The sequence below is a fragment of the Ranitomeya variabilis genome, chromosome 6, assembly GCF_051348905.1.
Source record: "Ranitomeya variabilis isolate aRanVar5 chromosome 6, aRanVar5.hap1, whole genome shotgun sequence".
Lineage (NCBI taxonomy): Eukaryota > Metazoa > Chordata > Amphibia > Anura > Dendrobatidae > Ranitomeya > Ranitomeya variabilis.
Window position 1 is genome coordinate 549,589,912 of NC_135237.1, and position 15,863 is coordinate 549,605,774.

General features: G+C 42.6%; 1 protein-coding gene across 1 annotated transcript in view; it reads left to right on the forward strand.

Moving 5' to 3' along the window:
• TG (thyroglobulin) overlaps positions 1 to 15,863 on the forward strand; it is a 233,000-nt gene that overhangs the window by 10,083 nt on the left and 207,054 nt on the right. The window contains exons 2-3 of the mRNA XM_077271730.1: positions 7,178 to 7,381; positions 7,891 to 8,050. Of these exons, the coding sequence (XP_077127845.1) occupies positions 7,178 to 7,381; positions 7,891 to 8,050 (364 nt within the window). The remainder of the gene's footprint in view (positions 1 to 7,177; positions 7,382 to 7,890; positions 8,051 to 15,863) is intronic.

Consider the following 15,863-nt stretch of genomic DNA (forward strand, 5'->3'; position numbering starts at 1 on the left):
TATTTTACATCAGTATCTGTAGCCAAAACCAGGAGTGGAACAATCAGAGGAAAAGTATAATAGATACACGTCACCACTTCATGCCTCATCCTTAGAGATGTAATTTCATGTACTGACTACAGAGATAACACGAATTGTAAGATTAATTGAATTCAAGAGTTCTCTGGATGTTTTCTTTATTCTGCTTATTATCACTCCTCTATTGTAGGAATATCCAGTGTGACAGGAATGGCGCCACCTGCTGGTGTGTGGACGCTGATGGCACAGAGCTGCCGGGCAGCACAGTGTCGGGGTCACCGGCCGTATGTAAGCAAAATATTATTACCAGAGCTCTTATCTCCGCATAAAAAGAGAAATCCACACGAATCAGATAAAATATAAGACCCTTCTAAATAGTCCAAAAATGGAGTCGCCTGATACTTGTCTATCAGTTAGAATAATATCTGCAGAGTTTACAAAAATGTCATCTGTCACTCATCGAGAAAATATCAAATGACATTAAGGCCACATAAAAGATAGATAGATAATAGACAATAAATAGATTACAGATAGATAATAGATAGATAGATGATAGATAGATAAATAATATATAGATAGATAATAGACAATAGATAAATAATTGATAGATAATAAATAATAGATACTAGAAAGAAAATAGATAGATAATAGATAGATAATAATCAATAATAATAATGATATTAATAATCTTTATTTTTATATAGTGCTAGCTGTTGTGAATTTGGATTCTGGGCTCCCCCGGTGGCTACTGGTGGAATTGAACTGGTGTCTTCATCTTCTCTGTTCACCTGTTCCCATCAAGATGTGGGAGTCGCTATATAACCTTGCTGCTCTGTTAGTTGCTTGCCGGTCAACAATGTTATCAGAAGCCTCTCTGTGCTTGTTCCTGCTCCTAGACAACTACTAGATAAGTTGGACTCTTGTCCATGTTTGTTTTTGCATTTTTGTTCCAGTTCACAGCTGTAGTTTCGTTACTGTGTCTGGAAAGCTCTTGTGAACAGGAATTGCCACTCTGGTGTTATGAGTTAATGCCAGAGTTTTAAAGTAATTTCTGGATGGTGTTTTGATAGGGTTTTCAGCTGACCATGAAAGTGTCCTTTCTGTCTTCTGCTATGTAGTAAGTGGACCTCAAATTTGCTAAACCTATTTTCATACTACGTTTGTTATTTCATCTTGATTCACCGCCAATACATGTGGGGGGCCTCTGTCTCCTTTCGGGGTATTTCTCTAGAGGTGAGCTAGGACTAATATTTTCCTCTGCTAGCTTTATTTAGTCCTCCGGCTGGTGCTGGGCATCTAGAATCAACGTAGGCATGCTACCCGGCCACTGCTAGTTGTGCGTTAGGTTTAGTTCATGGTCAGCTCAGTTTCCATCTTCCAAGAGCTAGTTCCTATATATGCTGATGCTATGATCTCTTGCCATTGAGATCATGACAGTTTGACCGGCCCACTAAAGGGTTAAAATCCTTGGCTGAGAAAGGAGAGAAATAAGTAGTCTGCTGAAATTTTTTTTTTTTTTATTTTTTTTTCTCTCCTAATCTTTGAATGGCTCTGTGTCCACCTGTTTGTAATGGATCTTCAGAGTGTAACTGCAGGTTTGAATAATCTCGCCACGAAGGTACAAAATTTGCAAGATTTTGTTTGTCATGCACCTGTATCTGAGCCGAGAATTCCTTTGCCGGAATTTTTCTCGGGGAATAGATCTGGGTTTCAGAATTTTCGAAATAATTGCAAATTATTTTTGTCCCTGAAATCTCGCTCTGCCGGAGATCCTGCACAGCAGGTCAGGATTGTGATTTCCTTGCTCCGGGGCGACCCTCAAGACTGGGCTTTTTCATTGACACCAGGGGATCCTGCGTTGCTCAATGTGGATGCGTTTTTTCTGGCCTTGGGGTTGCTTTATGACGAACCTCATTTGGAGCTTCAGGCAGAAAAAACTTTGATGTCCCTATCTCAGGGGCAAGATGAAGCGGAAATTTACTGCCAAAGATTCCGTAAATGGTCTGTGCTTACTCAGTGGAATGAGTGCGCCCTGGCGGCGACTTTCAGAGAGGGTCTCTCTGATGCCATTAAGGATGTTATGGTGGGGTTCCCTGTGCCTGCGGGTCTGAATGAGTCCATGACAATGGCTATTCAGATCGATAGGCGTTTGCGGGAGCGCAAACCAGTGCACCATCTGGCGGTGTCCACTGAGAAATCGCCAGAGAGTATGCAGTGTGATAGAATTCTGTCCCGAAGCGAGCGGCAGAATTTTAGACGGAAAAATGGGTTGTGTTTCTATTGTGGTGATTCTACTCATGTTATATCAGCATGCTCTAAGCGCACTAAAAAGCTTGGTAAATCTGTTTCCATTTGCACCTTACCGTCTAAGTTTATTCTATCTGTGACCCTGATTTGCTCTTTGTCATCTATTACCACGGACGCCTATGTCGACTCTGGCGCCGCTTTGAGTCTTATGGATTGGTCCTTTGCCAAACGCTGTGGGTATGATTTAGAGCCTTTGGAGACTCCTATTCCTCTGAAGGGGATTGACTCCACCCCATTGGCTAATAATAAACCACAATACTGGACACAAGTAACTATGCGTATTAATCCGGATCACCAGGAGATTATTCGCTTTCTGGTGCTGTATAATCTACATGATGATTTGGTGTTAGGATTGCCTTGGCTGCAATCTCACAACCCAGTCCTTGACTGGAAAGCTATGTCTGTGTTGAGCTGGGGATGTAAGGGGGCTCATGGGGATGTACCTGTGGTTTCCATTTCATCATCTATTCCCTCTGAAATTCCTGAGTTCCTGTCTGACTATCGTGACGTCTTTGAAGAATCCAAGCTTGGTTCGTTACCTCCGCACCGAGAGTGCGATTGTGCCATAGATTTAATCCCGGGTAGTAAATACCCAAAGGGTCGTTTATTTAATCTGTCTGTGCCTGAACATGCTGCTATGCGTGAATATATAAAGGAGTCCTTGGAAAAGGGACATATTCGTCCATCGTCATCTCCCTTAGGAGCCGGTTTTTTCTTTGTGTCAAAAAAAGACGGCTCTTTGAGACCATGTATCGATTATCGGCTTTTGAATAAAATCACTGTAAAATATCAATACCCATTGCCGTTGCTGACTGATTTGTTTGCTCGCATAAAGGGGGCCAAGTGGTTCTCTAAGATTGACCTTCGTGGGGCGTATAATTTGGTGCGAATCAGGCAGGGGGATGAGTGGAAAACCGCATTTAATACGCCCGAGGGCCACTTTGAGTATTTAGTGATGCCTTTTGGTCTTTCAAATGCTCCGTCAGTTTTCCAGTCCTTTATGCATGATATTTTTCGCGATTATTTGGATAAATTTATGATTGTGTATCTGGATGATATTCTGATTTTTTCGGATGACTGGGACTCTCATGTCCAGCAAGTCAGGAGGGTTTTTCAGGTTTTGCGGTCTAATTCTTTGTGTGTGAAGGGTTCTAAGTGTGTTTTTGGGGTACAGAGGATTTCCTTTTTGGGATATATTTTTTCCCCCTCTTCCATTGAAATGGATCCTGTCAAGGTTCAAGCTATTTGTGATTGGACGCAGCCCTCTTCTCTTAAGAGTCTTCAGAAATTTTTGGGCTTTGCTAACTTTTATCGTCGATTTATTGCTGGTTTTTCGGATATTGCTAAGCCATTGACCGATTTGACTAAGAAGGGTGCTGATGTTGCTGATTGGTCCCCTGACGCTGTGGAGGCCTTTCGGGAGCTTAAGCGCCGTTTTTCTTCTGCCCCTGTGTTGCGTCAGCCTGATGTGACTCTTCCTTTTCAGGTTGAGGTCGACGCTTCTGAGATCGGAGCTGGGGCAGTGTTGTCGCAGAAAAGTTCTGACTGCTCCGTGATGAGGCCTTGTGCCTTCTTTTCCCGTAAATTTTCGCCCGCTGAGCGGAATTATGATGTTGGGAATCGGGAGCTTTTGGCCATGAAGTGGGCTTTTGAGGAGTGGCGCCATTGGCTTGAGGGGGCCAGACATCAGGTGGTGGTATTGACTGACCACAAAAACTTGATTTATCTTGAGACCGCCAGGCGCCTGAATCCTAGACAGGCGCGCTGGTCATTATTTTTCTCTCGGTTTAATTTTGTGGTGTCATACCTACCGGGTTCTAAGAATGTTAAGGCGGATGCCCTTTCTAGGAGTTTTGAGCCTGACTCGCCTGGTAACTCTGAGCCCACAGGTATCCTTAAGGATGGAGTGGTATTGTCAGCCGTTTCTCCAGACCTGCGGCGGGCCTTGCAGGAGTTTCAGGCGGATAGACCTGATCGTTGCCCACCTGATAAACTGTTTGTTCCTGATGATTGGACCAGTAGAGTCATCTCTGAGGTTCATTCTTCTGCGTTGACAGGTCATCCTGGAATCTTTGGTACCAGGGATTTGGTGGCAAGGTCCTTCTGGTGGCCTTCCCTGTCACGAGATGTGCGAGGCTTTGTGCAGTCTTGTGACGTTTGTGCTCGGGCCAAGCCTTGTTGTTCTCGGGCTAGTGGATTGTTGTTGCCCTTGCCTATCCCTAAGAGGCCTTGGACGCACATCTCGATGGATTTTATTTCAGATCTGCCTGTTTCTCAGAAGATGTCTGTCATCTGGGTGGTGTGTGACCGTTTCTCTAAGATGGTCCATTTGGTTCCTCTGCCCAAGTTGCCTTCTTCTTCCGAGTTGGTTCCTCTGTTTTTTCAAAATGTTGTTCGTTTGCATGGTATTCCTGAGAATATCGTTTCTAACAGAGGGACCCAATTCGTGTCTAGATTTTGGCGGGCATTCTGTGCTAGGATGGGCATAGATTTATCTTTTTCGTCCGCTTTCCATCCTCAGACGAATGGCCAGACCGAGCGGATTAATCAGACCCTGGAGACATATCTGAGGTGTTTTGTGTCTGCTGACCAGGATGATTGGGTTGCTTTTTTGCCATTGGCGGAGTTCGCTCTCAATAATCGGGCCAGCTCTGCCACTTTGGTGTCCCCGTTTTTCTGTAATTCGGGGTTTCATCCTCGATTTTCCTCTGGTCAGGTGGAATCTTCGGATTGTCCTGGAGTGGATGCTGTGGTGGAGAGATTGCATCAGATCTGGGGGCAGGTGGTGGACAATTTGAGGTTGTCCCAGGAGAAGACTCAGCTTTTTGCTAACCGCCGTCGTCGTGTTGGTCCTCGTCTTCGTGTTGGGGACTTGGTGTGGTTGTCTTCTCGTTTTGTCCCTATGAGGGTCTCTTCTCCTAAGTTTAAGCCTCGGTTCATCGGCCCGTATAAGATATTGGAGATTCTTAACCCTGTTTCCTTCCGTTTGGACCTCCCTGCATCCTTTTCTATTCATAACGTTTTTCATCGGTCATTATTGCGCAGGTATGAGGTACCGGTTGTGCCTTCCGTTGAGCCTCCTGCTCCGGTGTTGGTTGAGGGTGAGTTGGAGTACGTTGTGGAGAAAATCTTAGACTCTCGTGTTTCCAGACGGAGACTCCAGTATCTGGTCAAGTGGAAGGGATACGGCCAGGAGGATAATTCTTGGGTGAATGCATCTGATGTTCATGCCTCTGATCTGGTTCGTGCCTTTCATAGGGCCCATCCTGATCGCCCTGGTGGTTCTGGTGAGGGTTCGGTGCCCCCTCCTTGAGGGGGGGGTACTGTTGTGAATTTGGATTCTGGGCTCCCCCGGTGGCTACTGGTGGAATTGAACTGGTGTCTTCATCTTCTCTGTTCACCTGTTCCCATCAAGATGTGGGAGTCGCTATATAACCTTGCTGCTCTGTTAGTTGCTTGCCGGTCAACAATGTTATCAGAAGCCTCTCTGTGCTTGTTCCTGCTCCTAGACAACTACTAGATAAGTTGGACTCTTGTCCATGTTTGTTTTTGCATTTTTGTTCCAGTTCACAGCTGTAGTTTCGTTACTGTGTCTGGAAAGCTCTTGTGAACAGGAATTGCCACTCTGGTGTTATGAGTTAATGCCAGAGTTTTAAAGTAATTTCTGGATGGTGTTTTTGATAGGGTTTTCAGCTGACCATGAAAGTGTCCTTTCTGTCTTCTGCTATGTAGTAAGTGGACCTCAAATTTGCTAAACCTATTTTCATACTACGTTTGTTATTTCATCTTGATTCACCGCCAATACATGTGGGGGGCCTCTGTCTCCTTTCGGGGTATTTCTCTAGAGGTGAGCTAGGACTAATATTTTCCTCTGCTAGCTTTATTTAGTCCTCCGGCTGGTGCTGGGCATCTAGAATCAACGTAGGCATGCTACCCGGCCACTGCTAGTTGTGCGTTAGGTTTAGTTCATGGTCAGCTCAGTTTCCATCTTCCAAGAGCTAGTTCCTATATATGCTGATGCTATGATCTCTTGCCATTGAGATCATGACAGCTAGCATATTCCGCAGCGCTTTACAGTTTGCACACATTTTCATCATTATCATCATTAGATAATAGATAACAGAGATATATAGATAGATAATAGATAAATAATAGATAATAGATGATTGAAAGACAGTAGATAGATCATAGATAGATAATAGATAGATAGATAATAGATAGATAGATAGATAGATAATAGATAGATAATAGATAGATAATAGATAAATGATAGAAAATAGATAATAGATAGATAATAGATAGATAATAGATAGATAATAGATAGATAATAGATAGATAATAGATAAATGATAGAAAATAGATAGATAATAGATAATAGAAGATAGATAGATAGATAGAAAATTGATAGATACATAGATAGAAAGATAGATAGATAGATAGATAGATAGATAGATAGATAGATACATGGATAGATAATAGATGATAGATAGATAATAGATAGATGATAGATACATAGATACATAGATAGAAAGATAGATAGATAATAGATAATAGATGATAGATACATAGATACATAGATAGAAAGATAGATAGATAATAGATAATATATAGATAATAGATGGATAGATAGATAAATAATAGATAGATATTTCTATAGCTTTTTGCTACAGTATTCTGTACACATTGCTCTCCTGGGCTTTATGTGACTGTAGCAAGAATTCCCAAGACCCCCATAATCAGTGCGTAGAACTCTACATTGCCCCTCTGTCCCTCTATTACTATCATACATCCTGGACCCCCTTTACTTCCATCCATCACATCTATGGGAGGCCTCTTATATTCTCTGTTTTAGGTTTATCCTTTTGCCGGCTGAAGAAGCAGCAGATCTTACTGGGTGGATATCTGAACAGCAGCTCCACGTCCTTCATCCCACGCTGCAGCGATTCGGGGGACTACGAGCCTGTGCAATGCGATCAGCAACTGGGCGAGTGCTGGTGTGTGGACAGTGAGGGCATGGAGATCTACGGCACGCGCCAGATGGGGGCGCCACAGCAATGTGAGTCATAGACACAGAGCTTTACATTATAGCATTTACCCGCAGGCACCACTAGAGGGAGCTCTCTGCGGATATTATAAAATTCATGTACAGTGAGCTCCCCCTAGTGGCGGCTAAATACAGACAGAATTTCACTATCTGACTTTATGGCAGCTGGAAGGAGTTGGAATTTTTGTCTCTCTATTCACAGACCGTAACTCTGACCCATATGTCCAGGGCTTGCTACGACAGCAGGAGGTGAATGTGTTGATTTTGCAGGAGGCAGTGACCTGTCTAACTAATTGATAGTGTTTTGAAGTGTGAAAGCAACGACTAAAGTGTACATAGCGGAAGGCACAGTGCCCGCAGCAGCACAGAGGATTTCAGGAGAGTAGAGTTGTGATATAATTCGGGGGCAAGGAGTTGTCTGCTCCAGATGGTGTATTTGAGGACAGGGCTACAATGATGTTGGAACACAATGGACTTTCCATCATAGCTAATAATAATTTTGATGGATGCTGATTTTGCAGGTCCGGAGAGGTGTACGATCAGAGACCGCCGGGTCCTGCACGGTGTCGGTGAGAGGAGCCCCCCGCAGTGCAGTAAGGACGGGGGATTTCACGCGGTCCAGTGTAAACTGGTGAACACGACTGACCAGATGGTGTTTGATGTTGTGACAAGTTTCAGCAGGTAAAGAACTTGATGATGGATATTTCCAGTACAGGTCATGGATACAGTTAAGTCCATATATATTTGGACAGAGACAACATTTTTCTAATTTTGGTTGTAGACATTACCACAATGAATTTTAAACAAAACAATTCCGATGCAGTTGAAGTTCAGACTTTCAGCTTTCATTTGAGGGTATCCACATTAAAATTGGATGAAGGGTTTAGGAGTTTCAGCTCCTTAACATGTGCCACCCTGTTTTTAAAGGGACCAAAAGTAATTGGACAGATTCAATAATTTTAAATAAAATGTTCATTTTTAGTACTTGTTGAAAACCCTCTGTTGGCAATGACTGCCTGAAATCTTGAACTCATGAACATCACCAGACGCTGTGTTTCCTCCCTTTTGATGCTCTGCCAGGCCTTCACTGCGGTGGTTTTCAGTTGCTGTTTGTTTATGGGCCTTTCTGTCTGAAGTTTAGTCTTTAACAAGTGAAATGCTGCTCAATTGGGTTGAGATCAGGTGACTGACTTGGCCATTCAAGAATATTCCACTTCTTTGCTTTAATAAACTCCTGGGTTGCTTTGGCATTATGTTTTGAGTCGTTGTCCATCTGTAGTATGAAACGACGACCAATCAGTCTGGCTGCATTTGGCTGGATCTGAGCACACAGTATGGCGGCTCTGAATACCTCAGGATTCATTCGGCTGCTTCTGTCCTGTGTCACATCATCAATAAACACTAGTGACCCAGTGCCGCTGGCAGCCATGCATGCCCAAGCCATCACACTGCCTCCGCCATGTTTTACAGATGATGTGGTATGCTTTGGATCATGAGCTGCACCACGCCTTCGCCATACTTTTCTCTTTCCATCATTCTGGTAGAGGTTGATCTTGGTTTCATCTGTCGAAAGAATGTTCTTCCAGAACTGTGCTGGCTTTTTTAGATGTTTTTTAGCCTTTTTATCCTTGATGCTTATGCATACCTCCCAACCGTCCCGGTGTTGTGAATTCTGTTCTTGGGCTCCCTCCGGTGGTTGTTGGTGGTAGTGCAGTTGTCTCTGGGTTGTAATCCAGGGCAGGTGTTTCTGCTGATTGCAGCTCTACTAGGTATTTAGGTTTGCAGGATCCATTAATCCTTGCCAGTTGTCCATTGTTCTTGGAGGGATTGCATCTCTGTCTGGCTCCTCATGCCCTGCTGTCAATTCAGCTAAGATAAGTGTCTGTTTTTTTGTCTCTGCAGCACACATGCAGTGTGCTTTACAATTCAGTGCAATTCATTATGTTTTTGTCCAGCTTAGACTTTGTTTGGATTTTTCAGTCATGCTGGATTCTCTGGAGGTGCAGATACACATTCTATGTCTTTAGTTAGATGTAGAATATTTGTATTATCTGCTGTGGATATTTTTAGGGTTTTAATACTGACCGCTTAGAATTCTGTCCTATCCTTTTCTATTTAGCTAGAAGTGCCTCTTTTGCTAAATCCTGTTTTCTGCCTGCCTGTGTCTTTCCTCTTATACTCACAGTCAATATTTGTGGGGGCTGCCTATCCTTTGGGGTTCTGCTCTGAGGCAAGATAGAATTCCCATTTCCATCTATAGGGGTAATTAGTCCTCCGGCTGTGTCGAGGTGTCTAGGATGTGTTAGGTACACCCCACGGCTACTTCTAGTTGCGGTGTCAGTTTAGGGTTTGCGGTCAGTACAGGTACCACCTACTCCAGAGAACGTCTCATGCGGCTCCAAGGTCACCGGATCATAACACCCAGATCCCGCGGGACTGTCCTGATTTTGGCAGTCAGCCCCGCGATCCCGGGCAGGACATTAGTTGTCCCGCACTACGTGCCTAGGGCGGGGACAATGCAGGGGGCGGCACCTGAGCAAGGTTTGTGCCTGTTTTTTTATTTTTATAAAAGCTGGGTCACCTCCCGACTGAACCCGCCCCCTCGCCCACCCGCCTCCCACCCACCCTCCTTGAAGACGATACTCACTCTGCTCCAGCGATGGTCTCGGCTTCTGCAGCGCTCCTGAATGAGCGGTCACGAGGTACCGCTCATTAAGGTCATGAATATGTGCATATTCATGACCTTAATGAGGTATCACCTGACCGCTCACCCAGGAAGAAGGTGCTGAGCCGGGAGTCGGGACAGAGCAAGAGGGATGGCCGCGCGGTGAGGAACAGGTAAGTATGAGGCACGGGGGACAGGGTAGGGGGGATGAAGGAGGACGGTAAGCCGTGCCATTCAAGATGGGAGCGTGGGGGAGCATGGGGGGGTGGAGAGATGAGCCATGCATACAGGAGGGGGAAATATGAGCCATGCATACAGGAGGGGGGGGGAATATGAGCCATGCATACAGGAGGGGGGGAATATGAGCCATGCATACAGAGGGGTGGAAATATGAGCCATGCATACAGGAGGGGGGGGAAATATGAGCCATGCATACAGGAGGGGGGGATATGAGCCATGCATGCGGGGGGGGGGGAATATGAGCCATGCATACAGGGGAGAATATGAGCCATGCATACGGGGGGGAATATGAGCCATACATACAGGAGTGGGGGTCATTATACAGTATTAAGCATCATGTGGGATCATTATACAGTATGGAGAACTGTGTGGCCATTATACAGTATGGAGCATCATGTGCGGTCATTATACAGTATTCAGCATCATGTGTGGTCATTATACAGTATGGAGCATCATGTGTGGTCATTATACAGTATGCAGCATCATGTGTGGTCATTATACAGTATGGAGCATCATGTGTGGTCATTATACAGTATGGAGCACTGTGTGGCCATTATACAGTATGGAGCATCATGTGCGGTCATTATACAGTATGCAGCATCATGTGTGGTGATTATACAGTATGGAACATCATGTGTGGTCATTATACAGTAAGCAGCATCATGTGTGGTCATTCTACAGTATGGAGCATCATGTGTGGTCATTATACAGTATGGAGCACTGTGTGGCCATTATACAGTATGGAGCACTGTGTGGCCATTATACAGTATGGAGCATCATGTGTGGTCATTATACAGTATGGAGTACTGTGTGGCCATTATACAGTATGCAGCATCATGTGTGGTCATTATACAGTATGGAGCATCATGTGTGGTCATTATACAGTATGGAGCACTGTGTGGCCATTATACAGTATGGAGCATCATGTGCGGTCATTATACAGTATGCAGCATCATGTGTGGTCATTATACAGTATGGAGCATCATGTGTGGTCATTATACAGTATGCAGCATCATGTGTGGTCATTCTACAGTATGGAGCATCATGTGTGGTCATTATACAGTATGGAGCACTGTGTGGCCATTATACAGTATGGAGCACTGTGTGGCCATTATACAGTATGGAGCATCATGTGTGGTCATTATACAGTATGGAGTACTGTGTGGCCATTATACAGTATGGAGCATCATGTGCGGTCATTATACAGTATGCAGCATCATGTGTGGTCATTATACAGTATGGAGCATCATGTGTGGTCATTATACAGTATGCATCATGTGTGGTCATTATACAGTATGGAGCATCATGTGTGGTCATTATACAGTATGGAGCACTGTGTGGCCATTATACAGTATGGAGCACTGTGTGGCCATTATACAGTATGGAGCATCATGTGCGGTCATTATACAGTGTGGAGCATCATGTGCGGTCATTATACAGTATGGAGCATCATGTGTGTTCATTATACAGTATGGAGCGTCATGTGTGGTCATCATACAGTATGGAGCATCATGTGTGGCCATTATACAGTATGGGGCACTGTGTGGCCATATTTTTTTGTTTATAATTATTGTATATGAAACAGTGTGATCAGCAGTGCTATATGGGTGTGGTTGGGACGTGGATATGGGTGTGACGAATTATGAATGGGTGTGGTCAGAGGCGTGGCCTAAAATTTGCTGCAGCTCGCTTCGCACGCCACAAACTTTAGCCCTCTTTCCCATCTTCAAAAGTTGGGAGGTATGGCTTATGACTGGCTTGCACCGTGCAGTGAACCCTCTGTATTTACTTTCATGCAGTCTTCTCTTTATGGTAGATTTGGATATTGATACTCCGACCTCCTGGAGAGTGTTGGTCACTTGGTTGGCTGTTGTAAAGGGGTTTCTCTTCACCATGGAGGTTATTCTGCGATCATCTACCACTGTTGTCTTCCGTGGGCGCCCAGGTCTTTTTGCATTGATGAGTTCACCAGTGCTTTCTTTCTTTCTCAGGATGTACCAAACTGTAGATTTTGCCACTCCTAATATTGTAGCAATTTCTCGGATGGGTTTTTTCTGTTTTCGCAGCTTAAGGATGACTTGTTTCACCTGCATGGAGAGCTCCTTTACCGCATGTTTACTTCACAGCAAAACCTTCCAAATGCAAGCACCACACCTCAAATCAGCTCCAGGCCTTTTATCTGCTTAATTAAGAATGACATAACGAAGGGATTGCCCACACCTGTCCATGAAATAGCCTTGGAGTCAATTGTCCAATTACTTTTGGTCCCTTTAAAAACAGGGTGGCACATGTTAAGGAGCTGAAACTCCTAAACCCTTCATCCAATTTTAATGTGGATACCCTCAAATGAAAGCTGAAAGTCTGAACTTCAACTGCATCTGAATTGTTTTGTTTAAAATTCATTGTGGTAATGTCCATAACCAAAATTAGAAAAATGTTGTCTCTGTCCAAATATATATGGACCTAACTGTATTTCCAGTACAGGTCATGGGTATTTCTAGTACAGATCATGGATATTTCTAGTACAGGTCATGGATATTTCTAGTACAGGTCATGGATATTTCTAGTACAGGTCATGGATATTTCTAGTACAGATCATGGATATTTCTAGTACAGATCATGGATATTTCTAGGACAGATGATGGATATTTCTAGTTCAGGTCATGGATATTTCTAGGACAGGTCATGGATATTTCTAGGACAGATCATGGATATTTCTAGTACAGATCATGGATATTTCTAATACAGGTCACGGATATTTCTAATACAGGTCACGGATATTTCTAGTACAGATCATGGATATTTCTAGGACAGATGATGGATATTTCTAGTTCAGGTCATGGATATTTCTAGGACAGGTCATGGATATTTCTAGGACAGGTCATGGATATTTCTAGTACAGGTCATGGATATTTCTAATACAGGTCACGGATATTTCTAATACAGGTCACGGATATTTCTAGTACAGATCATGGATATTTCTAGGACAGATCATGGATATTTCTAATACAGGTCACGGATATTTCTAATACAGGTCATGGATATTTCTAGTACAGATCATGGATATTTCTAGGACAGATCATGGATATTTCTAGGACAGATCATGGATATTTCTAGTACAGGTCATGGATTTTTCTAGTACAGGTCATGGATATTTCCAGCACAGGTCATGGATATTTCTAGCACAGGTCATGGATATTTCTAGCACAGGTCATGGATATTTCTAGTACAGGTCATGGATCTTTCTAGCACAGGTCATGGATATTTCTAGCACAGGTCATGGATATTTCTAGTACAGGTCATGGATTTTTCTAGTACAGGTCATGGATATTTCCAGCACAGGTCATGGATATTTCCAGCACAGGTCATGGATATTTCTAGCACAGGTCATGGATATTTCTAGTACAGGTCATGGATATTTCTAGCACAGGTCATGGATATTTCTAGTACAGGTCATGGATATTTCTAGTACAGGTCATGGATATTTCTAGCACAGGTCATGGATATTTCTAGTACAGGTCATGGGTATTTCTAGGACAGATCATGGATATTTCTAGGACAGATCATGGATATTTCTAGGACAGATCATGGATATTTCTAGTACAGGTCATGGATATTTCTAGTACAGATCATGGATATTTCTAGTGCAGATCATGGATATTTCTAGTACAGATCACGGATATTTCTAGTACAGGTCACGGATATTTTTAGCACAGATCACGGATATTTCTAGCACAGGTCATGGATATTTTTAGTACAGATCATGGATATTTCTAGTACAGGTCATGGATATTTCTAGTACAGATCATGGATATTTCTAGTACAGATCATGGATATTTCTAGGACAGATGATGGATATTTCTAGTTCAGGTCATGGATATTTCTAGGACAGGTCATGGATATTTCTAGTACAGATCATGGATATTTCTAGTACAGATCATGGATATTTCTAGGACAGATGATGGATATTTCTAGGACAGGTCATGGATATTTCTAGGACAGATCATGGATATTTCTAGGACAGATGATGGATATTTCTAGTACAGATCACGGATATTTCTAGTACAGATCATAGATATTTCTAGTACAGATCATGGATATTTCTAGGACAGATCACCGATATTTCTAGTACAGGTCACGGATATTTTTAGCACAGATCACGGATATTTCTAGCACAGGTCATGGATATTTTTAGTACAGATCATGGATATTTCTAGTACAGGTCATGGATATTTCTAGTACAGGTCATGGATATTTCTAGTACAGATCATGGATATTTCTAGTACAGATCATGGATATTTCTAGGACAGATGATGGATATTTCTAGTTCAGGTCATGGATATTTCTAGGACAGGTCATGGATATTTCTAGGACAGATCATGGATATTTCTAGGACAGATCATGGATATTTCTAGGACAGATGATGGATATTTCTAGTACAGATCATGGATATTTCTAATACAGATCATGGATATTTCTAGGACAGATCATGGATATTTCTAGTACAGATCATGGATATTTCTAGGACAGATGATGGATATTTCTAGTACAGGTCATGGATATTTCTAGTACAGGTCATGGATATTTCTAGTACAGGTCATGGATATTTCTAGGACAGATCATGGATATTTCTAGGACAGATCATGGATATTTCTAGGACAGATGATGGATATTTCTAGTACAGATCATGGATATTTCTAATACAGATCATGGATATTTCTAGGACAGATCATGGATATTTCTAGTACAGATCATGGATATTTCTAGGACAGATGATGGATATTTCTAGTACAGGTCATGGATATTTCTAGTACAGGTCATGGATATTTCTAGGACAGATCATGGATATTTCTAGTACAGATCATGGATATTTCTAGGACAGATGATGGATATTTCTAGTACAGATCATGGATATTTCTAATACAGATCATGGATATTTCTAGGACAGATGATGGATATTTCTAGTACAGATCATGGATATTTCTAGGACAGGTCATGGATATTTCTAGGACAGGTCATGGATATTTCTAGTACAGGTCACGGATATTTCTAGGACAGATGATGGATATTTCTAGGACAGATTATGGATATTTCTAGTACAGATCATGGATATTTCTAGTAAAGATCATGGATATTTCTAGTGCAGATCAAGGATATTTCTAGTACAGATCATGGATATTTCTAGTACAGGTCATGGATATTTCTAGTACAGATCATGGATATTTCTAGTACAGATCATGGATATTTCTAGGACAGATGATGGATATTTCTAGTTCAGGTCATGGATATTTCTAGGACAGGTCATGGATATTTCTAGTACAGATCATGGATATTTCTAGTACAGATCATGGATATTTCTAGGACAGATGATGGATATTTCTAGGACAGGTCATGGATATTTCTAGGACAGATGATGGATATTTCTAGTACAGATCATGGATATTTCTAGGACAGATGATGGATATTTCTAGTACAGATCACGGATATTTCTAGTACAGATCATGGATATTTCTAGTACAGATCACGGATATTTCTAGGACAGATCACCGATATTTCTAGTACAGGTCACGGATATTTTTAGCACAGATC